The sequence below is a fragment of the Brassica napus genome, chromosome A1 (assembly GCF_020379485.1).
Source record: "Brassica napus cultivar Da-Ae chromosome A1, Da-Ae, whole genome shotgun sequence".
In the NCBI taxonomy this organism is placed as follows: Eukaryota; Viridiplantae; Streptophyta; class Magnoliopsida; order Brassicales; family Brassicaceae; genus Brassica; species Brassica napus.
In genome coordinates, this window is record NC_063434.1 from 13306169 (window position 1) to 13330626 (window position 24458).

Consider the following 24458-nt stretch of genomic DNA (forward strand, 5'->3'; position numbering starts at 1 on the left):
TATTTACTTGTAATCATCGACGCTCAAAACCGAAAGGTGACAGAAATAATTAATGGTCAACGATTTACCCACCACTAAGAACTCCAACACTACCTCAAGATCATCGCGTAAATTGCACACTCCAAAAGAAATCATCTAATATACATACGATGAGTGCGTGAGTACAGCGCATTACGTATCACCAGCCAAGTAGCTACCTCTTAATTAATTTATAAATTATCTTAAAATAACACTTTTTAGATTTACTGATCTAGTGATTATAAAATTTTAATATTTAGAAAGTGAAAGATGAAAAATTCTCAAAATAATATTAACTAAAATTTTAAAACTTTTTATGTTATAATTTTAATATTTAGGAAGTGGCGTAAGAGTTTAGTGTTTTTACAAAATGAATTATTGCTATTTATTTTGTCATAATTTTCGGCGCAGTAGAAATATTTATCCACTAATTTATCTCAATTTACTTCAATTTATGCATTAATTTTGATAAAAATAATTAAAAGAGAATTGTTTTTTCCATTTTTGGAAATAAAAACAAAGAAGTAGGGTTTCATCAATTTAATCGCGCGCCAAACATCCGAATAATAATAGACAAACAAAAAAAAAGGAGACAGGAAAAATTAATTAAAAAATAAAAAGAAAATAAAAATAAATAAAAAAAGAGGACAAGCGTGAGATTAAAACCCTTCACTTTCTTGGCATTTGTCTTCACTACTTTTCTTTCTCTGCAGTAGCATCCATAGGGGGGAGAGAGAGAGAGCTCTATAATGGCAGAATGACCAAAGTACTTTCACAATCTCTTCTCCTCCCAAGAGGAAGATAGATAGATGGCTTTAGAAGAAGAGGGAGAGGTTCAAAACGCACCGTTTTGTATGCTTTTCTGTGAGGAAGAGAGGAGTCATGAGTTAGAGGGAGATGAGAGCGTTGTAAAGTTTCCGTTTTTCCATCTGGGTTTTCTCGATCATGACATGTTATGGGATGACGATGAGTTGTCGAGTTTGATTTCGAAAGAAAACGAGTTAAGGCCGTGTCTTTCCGACACAGTCTTAGATGAGTTTCTCGTTCTGTGTCGTGAGAAGGCTCTTGATTGGATCTTTAGAGTGAAAACGTATTATGGGTTTAATGCGTTGACGGCTCTACTCGCTGTTAACTACTTCGATAGGTTTCTTACGAGCAGGAAGTTTCAGACAGACAAGCCATGGATGTCTCAGCTTACAGCTGTGGCTTGTCTGTCTTTAGCTGCTAAAGTTGAAGAGATCCGTGTTCCGCTGCTCTTAGATCTTCAAGTGAGTTTCACTCCTTTCTCAGATTCAGTTTATGTAATGTCGCGTGACTGTTCGTTGAAATGCCTCTCTTTTTGTGTGTGTTTGGTAAGGTGGGAGATGCGAGATATGTCTTTGAGGCTAAGACTATACAGAGAATGGAGCTTTTGATTCTCTCTACTCTTCAGTGGAGGATGCACCCCGTGACTCCTATCTCATATTTCGATCACATTTTCCGTCGATGCAGCTCTAAATCTCACCACGACTTGGAGTTCTTGAGTCGATGTGAATCTCTGTTGCTCTCCATTGTTCCTGGTAATGCGTAGACCTCTTGACTTCACATGATTTTCATTGGATCTCTTCGATGCTAAATTGTGTTTTCAGATTCGAGGTTTCTAAGCTACAGCCCTTCGGTGTTGGCCACTGCAATAATGGTCTCTGTCGTTGGAGATTTCACGACGTGTGACGAAGCTGAATATGAATCTCAGCTCATGACTCTGCTCAAAGTCGATCCGGTATGTGGTTTTAGTAATATGCTTTTGGATCAGTAAATGGCAATGTAGTTAGTGTTAAGATCAAGAACTGATTCCATATTAATATTGACTGAACAGGAGAAAGTAAATAAATGCTATGAGTTAGTGTTAGATCACATTCCGAGCAAGAAAAGGATGCAACCCGCTAGTCCAACTGGTGTATTTGATGCATCATTCAACTCTGATAGCTCGAACGAGTCATGGGTTGCTTCTGCTTCTGCTTCAATGTCTGCATCACAGTCTCATGAGCCTCTATTCAAGAGGAGAAGAGTGCAAGAGCAGCAAATGAAGCTGTCTTCAATAAACAGAATGTTTCTCGATGTGTTCACAAGTAGTCCTCGCTAATAATTTAGAAACATATAAGATATGTTTTCCCCTGTTTTACATATTATCGGCTATATGGTAAGGCAGAAACATTATGTGTTTCACTTGGTTCTTTTGTTAATGGACGGATTCAAATGGTGTACTCTTCAGTATTTGATAATTTTAAAGATCTTTTACTTGTTTCATGGGTTGCATGATGATCAAATTTCACCTTAAATCTTTGCAATTGTCACAATCTTTCTTGAACACCAATGTTATCATTATGCTACTTGTCCTTTTCTGGAAAAATCACATGACATTATTTGTTATTTATTTAGTACAGATTTGAGAAATTTGTCAATTGAATTAAAGAGACAACTAAAGAGTTGGTTGGACAAATAGAACCAAATAACGCTCTTCTTCAAATCATTTATTCATGGTTCCCTTCATAAACACCGTCGTTATCATTGTTCTGAAAAATCACATGACATTATTGGTTATTTACTTGGTACAGATTTGAGAAAAATTTCCATTGAATTAAAGAGACAAGTAAAGAGTTGGTTGGCCTTCTTAAGCATTGTTGGCTTCCACAAAACATTTATTAATGGTTCCCATTTCTAGAGGTTTTGATTTGAAAGGATATGAAGTGAGACCAAACAATTGGGTTGATTTGAGTACTTGTTTCCTTTCTGTAGTGGTGAAAAGCAAAATGGTGTGGGTAAGATATGCACATAACATACGTACACATATCTCATTATTTTGTTATATTTGCAGTTGCTATGTCATGTCAAAACATTAAATAAAAATACCTTCCATGAAGAGTCTTGTTGTTACACAGAACCAAATAGCATTGAAGAGATTCAAACAAATAATAATAAATAAAAGGAAAATTGAAGATTTTGGTTGGAAAGGAATGAATGTACCAGTCCAAAACCAAACCACTCAGAAGGACTATTTGTTCTCTGATCTCTGAGATCTTGGAAGTAGTACTAGACATTTTAATATTAGAAGAAGAGAAACACTAAATTCTAAAGCAATAAATAATAAAAGGTTGGGAATTAATCTTTCCCTTAGGATGTTAGGAGTTTCATAAAGTTTCAAAGATTAATCAGTGTGTCAATTAGGCAGTAGAAACGCTGAGAAAATTACTCTCAAAGACACATTTTAACTTTACAATATCACAATAAGTCACATTCTACTTGCAACACACATTTTCTTTGCATAATATCCATAATACCTCTTAATTGGGTTTACCTGGCAAAACTGAAAATCGTTTTTTTTGTTTTGACGGGAAAACTCAATTTTCGGTTTTGGTGGGGAAACTCAATTTTTGGTTTTGGCGGAAAAACTCGTTTTTCGATTTTGGCGCGAAAACTCGTTTTTCGGTTTTGGTGGGAAAACTCGTTTTTCGGTTTTGGCGGGAAAACTCAATTTTTGGTTTTGGTGGAAAAACTCGATTTTCTGAAATGGGAAGAAAATATTATTTTGGCATTTTAAAGTTTTGACGGGAAAACTCTATCGAACAAATTTAAAATTTTAATATTTATCTAAATATTGTATAATAATTATATGACTCAAAATAAATGGGTTAAAATTTAAACCATGTACATTGCAGGGCTAACCCTTTTTAAGCTCTATTTCAAAAGTGAAGATTAGGGCAGGATTAGGGCTGACCCTGTGACTTTAAGCCCGTATTAACATTCCTACTTTTGGACAACCTCGACCAGCTCCATAAGCTTCACTCTGTCCCTTTCCTATTGTTGCTCCACAGCCAGCGATGTCAGATTCCTCATGTTGAAGTCGTTCCAACAATTGATCTACTCCAGCTTTCTGAGACAACATATATCCGGAATTGAACTCCTCTGATACCATTTATTACGTTAAATTTAATGATTCTGGCCAAAAGCAAAGCATTTCAAGAAAATAGGATGATATTCATAGATTCAAAACTGTGTACATGGTTTCAGAGATATTAATGTCTTCATGAGTATCATCCTAATCAATCAATTTGCAGTTAAAAGACATTTATCATTGCCGCCGGAAGCACCTTTGCACTATGAGCAACATCGAAATGGCTAGAAACGAGACAGTTCAATTTATATAAAGTAACGACCTTTGTAAACTTTGTGACAAAACTAAAAGTTTAATGAGAAGACTCGAATTTTATTAAGAAGACATGTTTGGTAATGAGCGTTATAACAAAAGATGGACCAAACATGAGGGATGTCTTAATCTTTTCTCCAGCCAGAAAGCGTCTATAGAAGTCCAATGCTTCACGAGGTTTGGCTTCTGGAACGGAATGTCCTGCACCCTGCAAAGCAAAACACTCACACATCAAAAACGTATAACAAATACATCAAAGAATATACAGAAGATGTATGTTTCTTACTTTGATTTTTAGAAATGTGAGATTGTTGGCATACCCGTGTGTATACCTGCGATACCAAATTGTAGAAATTAAAAGGGAAGTTTGAGAAGCAAAATCGATAAAAAAATGAGAGAGTTATAGAAAGAAGAAAAAACCCGGCAACTTGGTCATTTGACATCCATTGCCTCCATTCATCAACCACTTTGTATCCCATTGAGTTAGTCCATGCTTCAGAGCCAGTATATGGTACAATTCTATCATGATATCCACTGCACAAATTCACATTTTTAGTATATACTTTTTACATCTTTTCGTTGGTTTTAATTTTATCGTAAACTTATTTGTACCTAAAAATGAGAGCGCGATAGCCGCCGAGAGTGAGATTTCTATGGAATTCGATATGCTTCCAGCGTCAGTCTGGTATTTGCTTGCATTTGCACACAATTCCCATCTTCCAATCTTGCTTTTCTATCAACGGTTTGGACATAAATAAAGGATGACAAATATTGTTTATCAACTTAATCAAGAGAAAACTATAGAATTAAGAGACCTCTTTCGTATGAACCGCTTTCCTCACGGCTGGATAGTTCAGCCAGGTCGTTGCAACTATATTATCCTGCATCCTTGCCAAATATTCAAACACATGAGAAGCAATTTATCACAATTCACAACGAATATTACATTTTTAATATTTTTCTATTAAATCTAGGAGATATTTGTTTCTTTTCATAAAGCATTATATTTTAATGATAATCATAATAGCTTTGGTTTATATTTCTAATGATTATATTATATCAAAGTTCCTAATACAGATTGACCCAAATGTATTTAAATACTTAGTATTTTTGATAAGTAGTTTTTAAAAAATTAATCTAAGAGTATCATGGATCGATAGAAGGGCCATACTAATCTTCCAAGAGTAGGTACATCTCACAGATAGATCATCTCTCTGAATATTCAATTGATATCCAAAGCATGGTCTCATATTCGCTTACCCATACATGTTTAGTGTCGTGGGTTGATTCGAACATGGGTCGCCTAGCTTCCAAGAATCCACCTACCACTAGATTATCTTTGTGTGGTTAAGTAGGTTTTTTTCAAGTAGTCATCTTAATATAGCTAGCTGAAAATGTAATTTTAAAATTGTGTTCTCAGTATGTTCTTGAACAATTATCTTTCTTTGAAGGGATACCTTATTTGGTATACAAGCACTTATGTTCTAAGGCATGAAAGGAGCAAACTGTCATTTTATTTACCTATTCAGTGATGTGAGAGAAAGATTCATGATGAGGTAAATGGAGCACTCACAAGACAAGGAATATCGGACGTGGAGATGAATTCAAACCAACTAGGGAGTATGCCTAGTGGCCACTCGCGTCTAAACATTTTCCTTCTCACTGGCAGAGATCCGATGGCAATGTGGGACATAGATGATCTTTGGACGTCGCATGGTTCTAGAATGTTAGATGGGTCTATTAACCCCAGAGCATCTATCACTTTTCCAACCTTGTGACTGCATTCATCACTCATATATGTTCCGTTATCATCATAGTACTTTCCTTTGCATGCCGCTTCAGTCTCCTGCCATTTCTTGTTTACACATTAGCCAAAACAATATATTGAGGAATAATACAAGAATGTTAAAAAATAAATGGCCAACAGATAGAAACCTCAAAGAGTTCATCTGAGATGAGCCCCATCCCATGCACGGATGGGACCATACCGTTACCATCGAACACAGGATCAGTAACTCCATTTCCCACCAAATATCCCTATAATAAGTCAATATTACGATTCAAGATCCAACCAAAACGATAAGGAACTTTGAATCTGAAACATATCTTTAGCTATTATATTTCATTAGTCGTACCTTAAGGTTGATTATTGGCTGTCTTAACTTTCATACTTGTTTTGTTTCTGATATTTTATTTTCATTATATTCTCATTCCTAAAACGTAATGAGAAGATGAGTAAGAAAATTAGAACATATTTTTTAGTTTTTATAGCAGATAAATATCATGTACAGATTGTTTATATTTCTGATATTTATTAGATAAAACAATAATGACCTTTGACAATTTGGGAAGCAGTTGCCACAAAGACACCAGCAAGAGCACTATTATTGTTTGGTACCTAAACAAGAGTATCTAGCAAATAAAATATTAATAATTTGAATATAGTTCAATTAAGCATTACATTTTAAAAAAAAAAGTAAATTAAACCAGTGATATAGAAACATGGAAAATCACATTATAAACTTTGAAAATGTCACATTTTCGCACTTTAAATACTAAAGTTTTTTACTACCACTTTAAACCATGTTTATTAGTTCTTCAAGTCAAGTAGACGACTGGTACTGTTCATTTCGTGATGAATTGTTGGTTTCTTTTTTTTCAAAAAATAAAATAAATAATAAAATACATAAAAATACAAAAATATAAACATTTCAAAATTTCAAAATTAAAATTAAAATAAAATAATTTTAAAAATATGTAAACTTTACATAAAATAATTTTTATCATTTTTTCTTTTCTATATTTTTAAAAACATTTTTTCAATTTTTAAGTTTGAAATTTTAATTTTTAAACTTATTTGATATTTTAGATTTTTGTTATTAACTCAGAAACATTTTTTTATGCTTAAAGGATTAAACTCAAAAACATTATTGAATATCAAATTAAACCAATTGTAAACCAATAAATATATATTTAATATAATAACTTGAATGGTGATTCTAGAGTTTTATTAGTAATTTATTTAATTTTAAAGTTATTTACTGATGACAAAAAAAAATATTTACTATTTTTAAGAATTTCACTTATAAGTTGATTTCTTTAAAAAAAATTTAAATTACTAAAATAAATATCATTTTAATAAATAATACCAATAGATCTCTTAACAAATATGTAAACTTTACATAAAATAATTTTTATCATTTTTTATTTTTTTATTTTTTTTAATATTTATTTTATTTTCAATTTTTTGAAATTTTAATTTTTATATTTTTTTGAATTTTTATTATTTTTTCCAATTTTTATGATTTTGTTTTCTAATTTTTTGTATTTTTTTTTTTTTAAATCAACACGTCATCATAAATGAAAAGTACCGGTCATCTACTTGACTTGAAGAACAAGTAAGCCTCGTTGGAGGTTTGCTATGATAAAAATGTCATTTTCAAAATTTGAAGTGCTTGTAAAAAAATTTTAGTGTTTAAAGTGCGAGAATATGATACTCTGACGGTTTAAAATGCAATTTTCTCTATAGAAACATATAGAAGAATCGCTTCTTTAAGTAGAATCGTTTTTCCTTTTCTCTCCCATTTTTTCAATTATTCTTATTTTTTAATCCGTAAAAACCATGCAAGGTAATTGCCTTGCGGGTGCTCTGAGAGTCTCCTGAGAGGAAGAACAGATTTAATTGGAACTCCGGAAAATTTCTTGAACAACTGTTTTGAAACATTGGATCTAAATCTAATAGTTAGTGTTGTGAATCACACACACAACGCAAAGAAAGTTGTTTTCAAATATAATCTACTTACACTCTTATTTCACCTCGATAAGGAAATTGTGAGAATCAGAAGCGGTTTTTGTATCACTAGTTTGATCATAATCAGACTTGTTTTTCGAATAAGAGAATCCCACACCAATAGGCGAATCAAGGTATATGATATTGGAAACCTGGCCACAACACATTAAAACTGGCGCAGTTTTTGTTTTCTAAAAGTCCAGAAATAAATACATTAAAATAAATCTAAAAGTCCAACGAAAACAAAACCTGGCCACAACACATTAAAATATATACATAAAACAAAAATACATATGGAAACAAATACTAGGATATCCAACGAAAAGTTGTATAAGTTAATTAACATTTAGTACATAACCAATTTGGATAAAATGAAGACAAACACTACATTTTCTAACATTCCTTGAAAATTTTATAGAAATAAGTTTTCCTTTTCATTCTTCCTCATTTTTTTGTTTGTAGAGAATTATAGAACAACCTTATTAAATTTGATAAGTAATCATCATTCCTCACCATTTATAAAATTTTATTCCTATTCATTCTTTTTATGTCCGTTCCTAGTGTTCTTATGATGGTTACTAGTCACACCCTAAGACTCCGAATGGTGACTGCGGTTTGAGCGGTGCGGGACAAGCGGTTCAACTGCAGTGCGGTTCTAACAGTTATAAAAATGTATAGATATATAACATATGTAGAGATTTTTGTTACTGTTAACTGCAGGACGGGGCGGGACGATGGTCACCATTCGAAGCCTAAGTAAAAACAACTCAAAATCTATATCTATTTATTAATAATAAGAATCTCATTTAATGTTAAGAGTTGTGTCTTTTCATAAAACAAGTTAAGAGTGTGACTAGTAATCATCATAGAAACACTAGAAATGGATAGGTTGTGAATGGTATAACCAAGGGAATAAAGTGAAACACTACATTCCTTAACGTTTCTTAAACAATTACAATTCATGAGGAATAGTTTTTCCTCTTCATTTCTTCTCATTTCTGTTTCTTGTAAAAAATTATAATGTAAATTTGTTCCTTGTTAATTTAAATAAAGAATCATTCTTTATCATTTCCAAAATTTTAGTCCTACTCATTCTTTTCTTATAGGTTAGTTTTGTTTTACGAACATGCAACTATTAGATTTTTTAAAGTAGTTATATTCTTTATATACTAAAGCACAAGTCACATGTCCAATCAAAATTTGCGACATAATTAATGTTTACAATTTTTTTTTAATAATTAAATCAAAACCAGATAAAGCGTAGAAAAAATATAACTACCCACTATTCATCCACGATCTCTTATTCCTATTCTCCTTCCATTTAAAATCCCTAATTGAAGATTAGCATAAATCATTTACTCTAATATTTTGAGTTTTTTTGCTCATCCAAAACCATCTTGATTTCAGTCACGAAAAACCGTTCTTCATCTTTTCTACGTCTCCAAAGCTTCTCTTGTGTCAGTTTTCTTTTATTTATGTGATTCATGGATTCTAAGTAACTGCAGTTGTAGAGTTTAGACACGTCTTTTTTTTTCATTTCAATCCAATTTTCTATACATATATTCACCTATATATGTGACCCTTTTTGCAGGAAACAAATCAAAGATGTCACTAGGTTTATAAGAATCGAGGGAGAAAAGCTTGAACGTTGTCCTATCGGTTTCAGGTGAGTTATGAAATTAAGTTTAGATTGTATGTTTTGTTGATCATATTTTGATGGCTTGGTTAGATTTATTTGGATACACTATATGCATGGATCTCAAACTATGTTCTAACAAGTAAAATTCATTTTGAGTAGGAAAATACTTTACACCGCTTCATACTTGATCATTCATTCTTTGTCTACTTCACCCTTGTGAAAAATAGAGCTTTAATTATGTTTTTTTTTAATATAAAGCCACGTTATAACCTCACATGAAGTCATTGTCAAATCCATTTCTGCCATTGCTTTTAGCTAAATAAAAACTGTATTTAATTTTTGTATCTTATAGGATAATGTTCGTATTTATTAGGGTGCCCTGTTCTAACTTAAAATCTGAAAAGTACATAGTTGTATTGTATGTCTAATATTTAGGTGTGGTTTGTCATATTATGATGGCTAGCCTAATGAGGGTTCCATCGGGAAGACTTGAGGAGCAATAGAGGAACAAGATTCGTACGCCCGGACATCTCTTTACAATTTTTTTAAGCCATTCTTGGATCTTGCTATATGTTTTGGTTTTTGCTTAATTCTCATGAGTCATGTCATTAAATTACAGTGTGTTGATGTTCATGTTGTGTTTGAGATAGATTTTTTTCTCTGTTATGCAAGTGTATGTGTTCATATGGTTCATCTTCAGTCAAGCTGGAAAGATAATATACCATGAGAAAGTAATGTCTCAAAGGCCATAACGTTCAAAAGGGGATATCTATTAGGGAGATTTTTTTCATACTTTTCTAACATATTTTTCAGGCACTAGGATAGCAGATGATCTTTTAAAGAATCATGTCGCTCTTCTAACATGGAGCTGCAAAACAACCTATGAATGGAGTCTCTAATATCCTAGATCGGATTTCTTTAGTCAATGTAAGTGTCAATTAATAGTATGCCTTGATGTGTCAACTAAGAACAGATTTCTTTCTCATGTCATTCAATTTTTAATCGATGTTTGATGTCTTAGTCATGTCTGGTGTATAATTTATCATTTGTGTCATGTTTTTTTCATAGGGCTTTCATATTAAATAGAAAAAGTACAAAGCCTAAAAGAGTTACAAAGATGCACTAGAGAAGCAGAATACAACATTGCAGTGGGAACGTAAAAAAGGAAAGGAGGAAGAAAAGCACTGTATAGTGAATACGAGAGCAGCAACCAAGGATAGGGATCCTTAACTCACAAGACCCAAAACTCCGACAAAAAAGTTCCCAAAGATAAACCAATGTTTTTAAGGAAGATGACTTATCTCTCACAACTTTTAAGATGGTTTGGGCAGTTAAATGACTTATTTATGTCCTTTAGATTTATATAGCAAGATCACAATATTCTCAAACTAATGTGTAAAGTACTTTAAATTTACGCAAAAAGATAATTAGTTTAAATTATGTGTTACATGCTGTTTTTTTTTACTATTTTATTGTTTCAATTGGATTTGTACAATTGTTTTTCCAATTAACCTTTGATTTATAAAATGTTTACAGATGGAAATGTTGCACTAGCTTGAATTACTAGAAATCAGAAGAAAAGTACTTAAATTGCTCAGTGACATGTTAGGAATTAGAAAAATACAAAAAATGGCAGAGCAAGACAAAATGAAGTATACGAAAGCTTCAAACTGATATTTGTCTTAAACAAAGTAATTTATATCAACATTAAAAACTGATCTAAGTAATTTGTATGTTTATTTTTATTTTGTTCGGTTATGTTTTTTATATGTGAATTATGCGTGTAATATATAACTTTTTGAGCACTTTATATATATAATAACTAAGTAGTTTGTTTTTCTGCAAGAAAAAATATTTCCGTGCATAGCACGGGGTAAACACTAGTTATTTTAATAAGTATCTTTCTACAATTAGTAATTTCAAGAGTTCTTATCATAAGAGTTTTGTCTTTTTATAAAAAAAACTAAGATTAATTTTGTTTTCCTAACCTGTAACTATTGGAAGAGCTTAAAATGTATGTATCTTGCTTCTTTATAAAAGTTTAGTGATTATAGTTAATTATTAATAATATTGAGGACTAAAATGTAATATGTAAACAAATGTTTTAAAGAGTACCATTGGAGAACTATCTCTTTATCCCTTTGTTTTATGTGGGTCTCTCCTTTAAAATAAAGAGGCCGGTTAGATATGCTCTCAATATAAGTTTTCAACTGTTGAAACAAAAATCAACACTTTCATTGTATATGGTTTTACTAGTTGTCACATCCCAAATTTGTAGCATTAGAACGTTGTGAACCTTTTCAGCAAAAAAAGAAGATAAACTAAAGTTCAAAAGTAGAAGAGTTGCAATTTTAGCCATTCCGTTGTTTGAAAAAAAAATATTATTTGGTAATTAGTAAATTTAAAAAAACTTAAATCGCAATTTTGTTTGGTTGCTTTTTTCCGGTAATCTAGTAGTATTTCCTGCTCCAGTATGTATCAAAAGTTCAAAACTGTGACTAGTTTAACTCTTGTTCTCAAACGTAACCAGCGCGACCGTTTTTTGCCGAGTATAAATGCTAGACTATGAAACGTTCCAATTTGGTCAAAATCGGTTTCAAATTGGAATTTGTGAAAAACTTACTCTTACTATTTATAGTTTTAGAAATCGAGTTATACTTAGTAGATTTATCAATTTTGAGTTTAAATACAAAGAAAAACATAAGAAAAATATGAAGATCGAGAAAAGAAGTGATGGCCACCATTTTTAAGATTATGGACATGTACGATGAAAATGAAGTGAAATTACTATTATGGCAATTGGGTCCAACCTGCCTATTAAGGCTAATCTATCTATTATGTCGACTCAGGCATCTCTTCTTTTCTAGCATCAGATTAATGTATCGGCTTTCCCTAGAATTTTATGTAACATGACTCTTGCCACTTTTTTTAATATCAATGTACCAAATTTTAGCAAAAAAGAAAGAAAAAAGGTGTAAAAGTATAAAAATTGCCACTTAGGGTTTGAATCCATGTTTAAGAGCATGTTTAAAGCACTGAAACCACTGCACCAGCTATCTTTTTTGTGTACTTGCCTAAAATGAACTCCTGAATAATCCCTGAATAACTGATTCAGCGCTATAGGCTTCTATCTAATCGCATGCGTTGTTACAGTGTAGTTTTGAATAGAGGTTTAAACTTCAAAATCCAAAACGTAATTTCGAAATTAAAAGAAAAGTAAAAAGAAAAATTAAAAGAAAAGTATGTTGGTATCCAGGTTGGCTTGGCCAGTCAAAAGTCAGAAATGCATTAAAAACTGTCTTTACCCAAACGGCCAAACCTTAACCGTTATCATCTTTACTGGCGGATATTCGAATTTAATTTATTTCAAAAATTAAAACAACTTTCTAAACTTCCACCGAATAGTATCAGAGCTTTCTTTGTAAATTTCCGTGATTATGTATATTTAACCCACTCGTTACTGACGCGCGTGACCTCACTCCTCTCATTCGCTTTTAACACCATCGACACTATCACACGCCCGATCGCGTAACGAAAATAACGACACGTTTTCGCCAACAGCTGTAACCCAAAAACTTTCATAACCGCTTGCATGGAAGAAGCGGGTACCCATGGGGGCCATGACTTTCTCCACCGTCTCAACCGGTTACCAGTTATATTTCCCCTTCCTCTATATAAATGACCTTCCCTTCTTTCTCGTCTCTACGATCCTGCTTGATTCAATGGCGGATCGGGTAAAAGGTCCGTGGAGCCAAGAAGAAGACGAGCAGCTAAGGAGGATGGTAGAGCATTACGGACCGAGAAACTGGTCGGAGGTTAGCAAATCTGTTCCAGGTCGATCCGGTAAATCTTGTCGGCTACGGTGGTGCAATCAGTTATCTCCGGACGTTGAGCATCGACCGTTCTCGTCTGACGAAGACAAGACAATTGTCTCTGCCCGCGCTACGTTCGGTAATAAATGGGCCACGATCGCTCGTCTTCTCAACGGCCGTACGGATAACGCCGTGAAAAACCACTGGAACTCGACGCTCAAGAGGAAATGCTTAGGCGGCGGTGGAGATGGTAATCTCATTGTGATGAGGACGGAGGAGGATCGGCGGAAGAAGAGGAGATCGGTGAGCTCTGAGTCTGCTACTCCGGTGGACACTGGGTTGTACATGAGCCCGGAGAGTCCCACCGGAATCCCATCTCCGCCGTCTCCGGTTGATGCTCAGCTTTTAAAACCAATGGCGATGCCGTCACCGGTGGAAATGTCTTCGGTGGAGGAGGATCCGACAGCGTCATTGAGCCTGTCACTGTCACTTCCTGGTCCTGATGTCAGACAGGAGTTGAAGAACGCGGGTTCGAGACACAACTCGTTGCTGTTTCCCCGGTTTGGGAGTCAAATGAAAATTAATGTTGAGGAGAGAGGAGAAGCACGTGTTGGACATAAAGCTGAGTTTTTGACGGTGGTGCAAGAGATGATTAAGGTGGAAGTGAGGAGTTATATGGCGGAGATGCAAAAAAATAGCGGTGGTGGCGGTGGTGAATTCATCGTCAGTGGTTTTTATGATGCCGGCAACGGCGGTTTCAGGGATAGTGGGATGATAATACCGAAGGTCGAGTAGTTTTGTCATGTGAGCCAGTTAGTAGATCGAATCGATTTGGGAATTCAAGATAAATTCATTTTTTTTGGGTTTTGGTGAGATGAAAAATTGTACGGAGGGATAGAATTGGACGATATAAGAGCATCTTTAAGTCCATTCTATTTTTTAAATATAGAGTAACTTATTTATTTTTTTGTCTATCACTTTATTTTTTACTATAAAATAGAATATCATTAGAGTATAATTAAACTTTATTATAGATAGAAAATAAAATAAATCATGGGAGATGGTCTAAGTCTCAATAACGAGTAGCTCAAATGAAAATGTTTTTAGTGAGACCTTGTTACTTAGCCTGCGACATATAATATGACAGTCCAAATGGATTAAAAAAAATTATGATTGTTAAGAACTTAAATTAGATACCCTATACATTTTTTTAGAAATTATTTTTTATATTTGTGTGTTTTAAATAATATTTATATTTTTGTATAATATCTAATCGATTAAAATATAGTCATATTTTTTATCTACTATTTACAAGTTCTCATTTATTTTTAGACTTCTTTTAGAGTAGCACATGTTTGGACATGGAGATGTGTTTGGTTCCTTGGATATATCATAGAAATACACATTACTTCGGTTTCTCTATATTTAATACCAACTTCCATACCAAGCGACAATAGAGAAGTTATAACTTCATACTCAACTTAGACAAAACCAACGTTAATAATTTATTTTAATTTGGTTACCACACTCTGCACCTGCAATAGTACACATTCCAGTTTTTACCTACACTTTCATCGTTCCTTAAAATTGCATGACCTATTTGCTGAATTATGTACAATAAACCATTCTATGCAGTTATATATCAATATGATTGAAGAATTTCGTATTCAAATAAATTCTACTGCATTGTTTTTTTCAAATTAAAAAATATAGAGACCGTTCGATTATTTGTGAATTTAATTTTGGTTTCAGATTAATTAGTTTAGCACTCAGTTTGATTGGGATAGAAATATTAAAAACTCGATAAAGTTTTGAGTTTAATTTGGTGCTGATTCGGTATCCATTTTTTGGATAATACGGTTAAAAATCACATTTTTGTATTTTTAGGACAAAATCGGCTAAATTTAAATATTTAACATATAATATTCTTGTGATTTTGTTGTATTGAGAAATCCGCATCTTACATAGTAATATTTCTTATCTTTTATAAATCTATTTATATTGAAGTTGATTTTAATAATGAAAATAAATTATATTTATAACTCTTACAATATATAACAACTTCCGTAAAACTATCAAGATTCTTATTTTAAAATTAACATTTATAATACAAAATAAGAACCATTTTAAAATTAATTCATAAAATAACCATTTTTAATAAGAACAAAATTATCCATGTTTATGTTAACGAATATAAAAAAGTAAAAACTGAGCTTTAAAGCCTATAGGATCAAAAATTACATGAAGGGTTACTGATAAATTGGACTTACAAATCAACGACCAACTATTGTTTTCTATAACCCAACCCAAACACAGGTTTAAGTATCCTCAAACCGACAAAAGAGAATGCTTAGGTTTTAGGAGAAACTTGGGAATCTTCTCTTTATTATCGAATATCTCTATTTTTTTAAGATTAGTATTCAGAAAATTCAGTTATCATGTCAAACAGAATATATTCTCTGCGTGTTCATCAAGTTAATTTAGTTAAATCGGAAAATCTTGTTTCTATTATATATTATCTTTTTAATTTATTGTATGTAGCAATTACGAAAATGGATGTTATAGAGAATATTCTTGTAATTTATTTGATTTGAATCCAAAAATATATGAGTTTCTATTTATTACGTTTTATATTTATATTTATATACCAAATTTGGTAAATATAAATATTTAATTATTTAAATATTATTGGTTGTTTAAAAGTTCAATAACATTGAAAACCAATGATTTCGAAATATGCTAATCCTATACTATAATAGTATAATTTATATTATTGAAAGATAATATTTAATATATTTAGGCAACTTCATATAAGAAAATTTTAAATAAGACATAGACATTATAATAAACTCCAATTGATTTGGTATAGTTTTTTGGAAAATGGGTTTTTGATGGTGTTAATAGGGTTCAAACGAATATGGATGGGTTAGTAAACATACACAAAATAGGCTTAAAAACTATGGATAAATTGTTTAAATTATTGGGATGTTCTGTTTAGTTGGACAGAAACATGCTACTTTCTAATTTGTTGGGCTTTTAATTTCCGAAAACCTTTAAAAATAATTGAAACAAGTAATGAAATTTTTTGTAATTAATTGGAAAAGTCAAGGACATGATCATAAGAAGGATTTTGCTTTAATAGTATAGATCAACATTAAATTTGTTCCAATTATAAAAATTAAAAATGTAAAATAACTGGATTTTGCATATGTATAAACATTCAGTTTAGTTTGTTTTACTAAATTTTTTTTTTAATTTTAGTTTCAATTGGTAAAAACTTATGTAGCCAAAAACATAATTCAAAGACATATTTTATGAATAAAATAATAACTTAAATCAAAATAATAAAAATATATTACATTTATTGTCACTTAATTTTTCACTCCATATAATTATTATACTAAATAAAAAACTTTTTCTGTTTCACTTAATTTAACCAATCACATAGAAATAGTCATTTTTATTAGTTTATAAAATAAATTAGGCATTAACGTTGGCTATCCATTTAGGTAGCGTTGTTCTTTTTGGGTATTGTTTTTTTTTTTTAAATTAGGCTCCGCTTGAATATTATAAATTTATATGTGAGTTTTAAATTAGGTCCTTCTGTGTCTGGATGAGTTTTGTTATGATGTATAAGAACCTAAAAAATATCTAAGTAACAAATTTATCTGAACGGATTCAGATATTTGTATTAAAAATAACCATATTTTCTGATTCGGTCCATGTTTTTTTTAATACAATTAGTTATATTACGATCCATCTAAAATATATAACAATAATTATGAAAAACAAATATCAATGTATAAAAATATAAGAACCAATATTTGTGTAGATGTACGGGTCAATCTCTAGTTTTGATTATAGCCGAATTAACCCTTTTATTAAAGTAAAATGCTCAAACATATATAATCTAAAAGTAAAACGCCACTTGGGACAAACAAGATAAATTTTCAGAACAGGGATGGTGATGATGATGATGATGAAAGCGATGAATCTCCGCAGAAGCTTATCAGCTATATGCAAAATGTGAAGTTTTGATATGGACGATAGAATGCATGAAGACCTTTGATTATTCAGATGTAATTTTTGCATCAAAATATTTTTGATTGGTGAAGAATGATGTCTTCACCTGAATAATGACCAGCTTTTACTACATATTTGGAAGAGTTTCGACATAATAAGACTTTTTTTCCTACTTCTAAGATTCGATATATACCAAGAACAACTAATTTAGAGGCGGTAAACTTGCACGAAGTGCTTAGAATTCCTTTTCATATGTGGTTTATGTTGATTCCTGTCTTTTACTCGAAGGGTCATGACATATATCATAGTTTAGTTGTGAAAAAAAAATAGAACGTAAAAAAAAAAGAAATTTTTACATTCTAAGACACTTTTTGTCTTTCATATTACACAATCAGACACAATATCCATGTAACACACTTTATCTAGCTGCAATGTCACATATACCCTCTAAACTAACCCAACTACAGTTTGCCTTTAACCAACCGTGGATAACAACAATTTGAAAAAAAAAAATAACAAAAGCAAAACTGTAGATCTAAATTTCCCCAAATCAGAAAACCTAATTTCTCTCATCATCTTGGTTTCTTCCTCTCCACCTCATAGGCTCATACTCTCCGTCTCTAATTGTAAGCCGTCAACACTCCCTCTCTTCGACTCCGCCGTGAACCATAAGGAAACCAAAGTCAAAGAAGAAGGTCCATATAGAGAATGAGGAAACGCCACCACAATACGAAGTCAGAGGTATTTCACTCTTCCCGGTGCTCTCGTTTTCTTCCAAAATTTCAGAATCTGATTGATTTTATATATGTAGGTCCATCTTCACCGGACCTCCGTCCACCTCCAAGACTTTCCGCGACGGACCGGTTCCCCACCAGGCGTCTTAACATCTATTCCTCCCCGGATCTTGTTGTTCCTTGATGGTTTTGTTCATTGTTTGGCTGCTGTAATCACTTTTGAGTTTTGAAACAAAGTGTGTAAAATAACTTAATTTATTGAGAAAATAATTTGAATGTTATATGGACAAAAAATCAAAATGGAAAAACACAAAAAACGCATTCAAGTTGTTCGACGAAATGCTCTATAAAAATATGCATGTCCATAAAATGGTGTCCACACAATCCTATATGATATATAGAAATATGTATATCCACAAAATAGTGTCCACAAAACCTCGTTCACAAGAACTCGTTCACATAGACATCAAAATTTATTATAAATTTACAAAAAAATATATACATTATGGATATCAAAATGTAGAAGAGAAAAAGTTATAACTTATTTTATACATTAATATAGATTTTATACATTATAATTTGTAATAATGACCAAAAAAATATGTTGGGAATGTACATAAACACTACACGGTATGCATAAAGCACTTGTCCACAGATACTAAGAAATTATGTAAGATGATTAGGAATATAAGAACTTGTCCAAGAAAATACATCCATGAAACCTCATCCACGAAAATTTTAAAGAGATTTTCTACATTTTTTATCCATCCATGTCCACATCTTTTTATGTTCACGTATTTTTCTTATATGTTCACAATTTTGCATCCACACTTTTTATGTCCATACAATTTTTTATATAATTGTTGAAATATATAATGAAAATGGATGTTAAAATATAGAGAAAAACAAATTACAATTTATTGTAATAATTATACTTTCTTCAAATGTCTTAAACTCTGAGAAGAAAAACAAATAAAAACATAAGAACTTTGCAAAAAAACAAAGAAAAAGTTGAGAAAAAAAATATTCCCTAGAAAACAAACTTAATAACGAAATGCAGAGCTGTTATAATAAAAAAAAACCAAACTTAATACGGTCACTTTCCAGTTGGCGAAAAATAATAAAAAAACACTGACTCAACCTTGGTCTCAGTTAAGGAAGCGAAGGGCACAATGGTCCGAAACCAGCTCAGAATCAAGATAAAGTGTCCCTCCAGCAAGTTGTGTCTGAGTGTGTCAAAAAAATAAAAAAGTGTCCCAAACCGTTATTGACTCAAAAAAAAAAAGACATTAGCTAAAAAAAACTAGGTCGTTTGTGGTTTACATATGGCGTGGCGTGGTTGCTGGTTTTGTATTCAAAGGAAAAGTAGCTTTCGTTCCGGTAGATCTGACGTTTGACTCGCAGCTTCACTCACTCCTTCATCGGCGATTAGATATGGCGCTGGCGTCAATCGGCGCGACACTCTCCCTCCTAATAATCTATCTATCTCTTCCAATCTATGCACACGCGGCCGGTGAAAACACCCTCCTCCAACTCCAATCTCCTCCCATGGTCTTCCCTCTCTTTCTCTCTCCCACCTCTTCTTCCAGATCCGTCTCTGTTCACCATCGAAAGCTCCACAAATCACTCCCTCACTCTCGCATGCGACTCTACGACGACCTTCTCCTCAACGGGTAAATCAATCCCTTCCCTTCAACGCCGATCACCGATCTGATTGTATCATCAAAATTCGCAGGTATTACACGACGCGGCTATGGATCGGTACGCCTCCGCAGATGTTTGCTTTGATTGTTGATTCCGGGAGCACTGTTACCTACGTCCCTTGCTCCGACTGCGAACAGTGTGGCAAACACCAGGTTAATAATGACATATTCCAACTATAAAAGTTAATAGAGTCCCACATCGTTTAGCTTTTGGGTGTGAGTTAGGTCCATCACTAATAAAAGTCTCAATCTTGTCTCGTTGTGTGCTTTACTTATCTTATTATTCATCAGGATCCAAAGTTTCAGCCGGAGATGTCCTCCACCTACCAACCTGTGAAATGCAACATGGACTGTAACTGTGACGACGACAAAGAGCAATGTGTGTACGAGCGTGAGTACGCTGAGCACAGCAGTAGCAAAGGTGTGCTCGGTGAAGACCTTATCTCGTTTGGTAATGAAAGCCAGCTTACACCTCAGCGAGCTGTGTTCGGTTGTGAGACTGTGGAGACTGGTGATCTCTACAGTCAACGCGCTGATGGCATTATCGGGTTAGGACAAGGGGATCTCAGTCTTGTGGATCAGTTGGTGGATAAAGGCTTGATAAGCAACTCTTTTGCCTTGTGTTATGGAGGCATGGATCTCGGTGGAGGTTCCATGGTTCTTGGAGGCTTTGCTTACCCGTCTGATATGATATTCACGGACTCGGACCCTGATCGTAGGTAATGAATGTTCTAAAGGATTTGCCTTTTGGGTCCTGATTGGCGAATGTATTAATCCTGACAGATACGGTTTAATACCTTTCCACACATTTGACTCTAGTTTCGGGATGGCGACAGTCCATATTACAATATAGATTTGACGGGGATACGTGTCGCTGGGAAGCAGTTGTCGCTTAGCTCTGGAGTCTTTGATGGTGAACATGGAGCGGTTTTGGACAGTGGGACAACCTATGCTTATCTCCCTGACGCAGCCTTTGCAGCATTTGAGGAAGCTGTATGACTCTCAAATCTCTGTTTAACACTTGGTTCACTTCAGCTGTAACACTTTTGTTTTTTGTTTTTACACTGTCTTTTTGTGTTGTGAAGGTGATGCGGGAAGTTTCTCCATTGAAGCAGATTGATGGCCCTGATCCAAATTTTAAAGATACTTGTTTCCATGTCGCTCCAAGGTATGATGTCTTTGCAAGCTTGTTATCAAACCTTTAAATCAAGGGAAGATACTGACAGTTAAATTGCGTTATGCTCAAGTAACGATGCCTCTGGACTTTCGAAGATATTCCCATCAGTCGAGATGGTATTTAAGAGTGGACAGTCGTGGCTTTTGTCTCCTGAAAACTACTTGTTCCGTGTAAGTAACTTAGTCCTTAAAACGCTTTTGAAGTTTCATTTTCTCTCTATAGCCTAATGTTGTAGCAGATGATGTGATTATCTTTTTATTCGATAAAAAGCATTCGAAGGTGCATGGCGCGTACTGTCTCGGTGTGTTCCCAAACGGGAAAGATCATACGACTCTTTTAGGAGGTAAGTAGATATCATTTACTCTGCTTCTTTTCATTTTGGCTACCTTCACTGCTAACGCAATATCTTGTGTTTTATCAGGAATTGTAGTTCGCAACACGCTTGTTGTGTATGATCGTGAGAATTCTAAGGTTGGATTCTGGAGAACTAATTGTTCAGAGTTATCGGATAGGCTTCCTATCGATGGTGCACTACCACCACCACCACCTGCAAAATTGCCTTTGAATGATTCAAATCCATCTCTCAATACTTCAAGCAATCTCCCAAGTTAGTGATTTCATCTGAAACGCTTTTGTCCTGGAAAAGATGCAACTAAACAAGAATCTATTGTCATGTCACTTGATGTTTTCTACGTATTTCCTCAGGGGAGAAGACACAAATTGGTCAAATAAACCTTGATATACAACTAACAGTCAATTCATCATATCTGAAACCTCGCCTTGAAGAGCTCTCCAAGGTATTCTCCAAGGAGCTCGATATCAAACCTACACAGGTAAGCCTTATTGATAAACACACTATTGCTTGTAAGCCTTTCAACACTGTTTTTTATATTGCTAATATCTGAGTCATCCGTCACAGGTCTATTTATCAAATCTCACCTCCAATGGAAACGACTCTCTAATCAGAGTAGTTGTTGTTCCTACCGAATCTTCTAGTTTATTCTCCAATGTCACAGCAACGGTACCTGATGTTTTTACAATAAACTTCTCCTTTTTCATTGCTTGACTTTCATCATCTTACTTGACCTTTCCATCATTCTTACTTGTAGAGCATAGTTTCTCGGTTTAGCAATCATCAGATCAAGCTTCCTGATATCTTCGGAGACTACCAGCTCCTTACTTACAAACTCGAGCCTCCAAGAAAAGGGTACCACATTCAATCTTAAATCTTAGCCGAAGAATAGATTACCACTCCAATTGTCTCAAAGAAAAGTCTTGTTCTTTTCGTGTTTTAGGACAAGGTGGCAGATGAAAAACACCATTGTCGTGATCGCAATTGTGATGGTCTCTGTAGTTGTTAGTTTATTAGCTTATGGAGTTTGGCTGATGTGGAAACGCAAGCAAACATCAAATCTATATAAACCTGTCGATGAAGCCATAGTCGCTGAACAAGAACTGCAACCTTTATAAATAACCTCCGAGTACTTTACTTTTATCTTACAAACTGTTCGGTCTTTATTCAAACAACAGCATACCAATTGTCTTGATGATGTTTATTGCTTAGTAAATAATGCCAACTTTTTGTTTTTAATTACGAGTGTTTTATATCCTTTTCAATGGTATTTTGATTTCTATGTTTTTTTCTGTCTCATTTGTCAGTTATTTGTAAAAGATTGTATGGAAACTGCATTCTATCGATTTTTACTTTGTTCTGAATTCTGATTATTTATTTAAGTGAAACATAAGAAACAAACCAAGTTATTTTTTGTCAAGACATGTTTATATTAATATTATTATCATAAGAAACTAAAACGAGTTATTTGCAATGCACATGTATGCCAGAAATGAGAAATCACATTTCTTTTCTTTTTTTTTGTTTTTTTTTTGAATGAATTAAAATTTATTCAAGCAAAAAAAACTTTTTACATCAAGTGCATCTGTTTTTGATTATATACTCCTATCCAAAACCAATGAAAAAAAATAATTCTATCTCCTTCTTCTTTATGGTGGGTCTGAAACAAGTCTTGTACCAAACCAAGCTCTCAGTCCCTTCTCCAAATATTCCTGGCCTTGTGCTTTAACTGTCAAAAGTTAAAGCCTAATGGTTTTATCAACCAGTTTACTTAACAGTCTCGCATCTTTCGGTTCTTCTCCATGCCTTCTTGCATTTCTCTCCCACCATATGTTATGAAGAGCAGCTTGAAAAGAGTATCTTAAGAGGAACATCTCCGTAGCTGGATAGGCCGAACCAGATATTATCTCCACTATATCATCCCACGCTGCAGTGAATTTCTCCTTTAGAATTCCTCTGACTAAACATTCCCACACAGCCAAAGAATATGGGCAGCTGAAAAAGAGATGTTGACAGGTCTCTTGAACTTCATGACAAAGAACACACTCCGTGTTTATCAATGCATTCCAAGCTTGCATTTTATTGGATTTCATAGTCAGAGGTGAAATTCTTGGATTTATGAGAAATCACATTTCTACTAGTAACACAAACCAAAACCGAGTTATTGTCTGGAAAATGCATATTTATATAACATTTTCTAAAAAATTTTTAAAAACTGCAATTTTGTTGTTAATTTATACTCTTTCCGTTCCCGATGGATTTTATATATGTTTAAGGTATTTTTTATACTTTTAAGAAACATTAAATAAAAATATTTGAATTGATTAAATTTCATTGCTGAAAAATTATTGGAAAATGTATAATAAAAAAATTAAGTTATAAACATTTATTGAATTCTTAATAAGCATGAACACTTTAGAAAATTTTACTTGAAACATATGGAGTATATATTAATTGATGCATTTAGTGTAAAACAAGTAAACTTGAAATATAAATATTGTTTAAAAATGTATAAAACCAAATTGGCACATTTAAATTTACATTACGATCGTCTTTTACCTTCGCATTGAAACCGTCAAATTTTACCTCTTTTGACCGCTTAAATGCCCTATAATCGCTTTCCTCTTTTAGTCTTGAATTCTTGATTGATAGAGATTTTAGAGAGCATTAAGTTTTCATTAGTGAATCATTAATTGCTGGTAAACCATTTAAAGAATCATTTAGAAACTGAATAGATCTTTTAGATGCTTATTCTTCTATGCTTTCATATAAATATTTAATAGAACATTCACCTTTAAAAATATTTAAAATAATTATCAAGTCTAACAATATCAAAAACATGTTTAAATTAAAAATAAAATATATATTATTGAAACTAAACTTGCAAATAATAAATTTTATTATTTCAAAATGATTTTAAATAAAAATATAACTTAGTGAATATAATATGATTTCAAAATGATTCTTAACAAAAATATAAAAATATTATACACAATACATGATAAATATCTTCTATATTAATTTTAT

The 24458-nt window shown here is 32.8% G+C and overlaps 3 protein-coding genes across 3 annotated transcripts; all 3 read left to right on the plus strand.

The window, feature by feature from the left end:
- Positions 1 to 690: 690 nt before the first annotated feature.
- On the plus strand, positions 691 to 2302 carry LOC106448018 (cyclin-D3-3-like). Its single transcript, XM_013889960.3, has 4 exons — positions 691 to 1286; positions 1376 to 1577; positions 1647 to 1777; positions 1874 to 2302. The coding sequence occupies exons 1-4, from the start codon at positions 828 to 830 to the stop codon at positions 2138 to 2140; spliced, it is 1059 nt and encodes a 352-aa protein (XP_013745414.1). The 5' UTR covers positions 691 to 827; the 3' UTR covers positions 2141 to 2302.
- A 10924-nt stretch (positions 2303 to 13226) lies between these two features.
- LOC106448040 (transcription factor MYB77) lies at positions 13227 to 14404 on the plus strand. The gene has a single exon (XM_013889976.2). The coding sequence runs from the start codon at positions 13242 to 13244 to the stop codon at positions 14235 to 14237; it is 996 nt and encodes a 331-aa protein (XP_013745430.2). The 5' UTR covers positions 13227 to 13241; the 3' UTR covers positions 14238 to 14404.
- Positions 14405 to 19477: 5073 nt separating this feature from the next.
- LOC106448048 (aspartic proteinase 36) lies at positions 19478 to 22795 on the plus strand. Its single transcript, XM_013889983.3, has 12 exons — positions 19478 to 19872; positions 19935 to 20055; positions 20194 to 20621; positions 20739 to 20895; positions 20988 to 21070; positions 21150 to 21249; positions 21350 to 21422; positions 21501 to 21686; positions 21785 to 21912; positions 21999 to 22100; positions 22189 to 22286; positions 22375 to 22795. Exons 1-12 carry the CDS (start codon positions 19634 to 19636, stop codon positions 22547 to 22549), a joined length of 1890 nt encoding a protein of 629 aa, XP_013745437.1. The 5' UTR covers positions 19478 to 19633; the 3' UTR covers positions 22550 to 22795.
- The last annotated feature ends 1663 nt before the right edge of the window (positions 22796 to 24458 follow it).

What these genes read in the sequence shown, in the direction of transcription:
- LOC106448018 (XM_013889960.3), top strand. Translation starts at nt 828, where the DNA reads ATGGCTTTAGAAGAAGAGGGAGAGGTTCAAAACGCACCGTTTTGTATG. An exon ending in CGCTGCTCTTAGATCTTCAA is followed by an intron (nt 1,287 to 1,375) that starts GTGAGTTTCACT and finishes GTGTTTGGTAAG; the next exon opens with GTGGGAGATGCGAGATATGT. An exon ending in GTTGCTCTCCATTGTTCCTG is followed by an intron (nt 1,578 to 1,646) that starts GTAATGCGTAGA and finishes TTGTGTTTTCAG; the next exon opens with ATTCGAGGTTTCTAAGCTAC.
- LOC106448040 (XM_013889976.2), top strand. Translation starts at nt 13,242, where the DNA reads ATGGGGGCCATGACTTTCTCCACCGTCTCAACCGGTTACCAGTTATAT.
- LOC106448048 (XM_013889983.3), top strand. Translation starts at nt 19,634, where the DNA reads ATGGCGCTGGCGTCAATCGGCGCGACACTCTCCCTCCTAATAATCTAT. An exon ending in CTGAAAACTACTTGTTCCGT is followed by an intron (nt 21,250 to 21,349) that starts GTAAGTAACTTA and finishes TTCGATAAAAAG; the next exon opens with CATTCGAAGGTGCATGGCGC. An exon ending in TCGATATCAAACCTACACAG is followed by an intron (nt 21,913 to 21,998) that starts GTAAGCCTTATT and finishes CATCCGTCACAG; the next exon opens with GTCTATTTATCAAATCTCAC.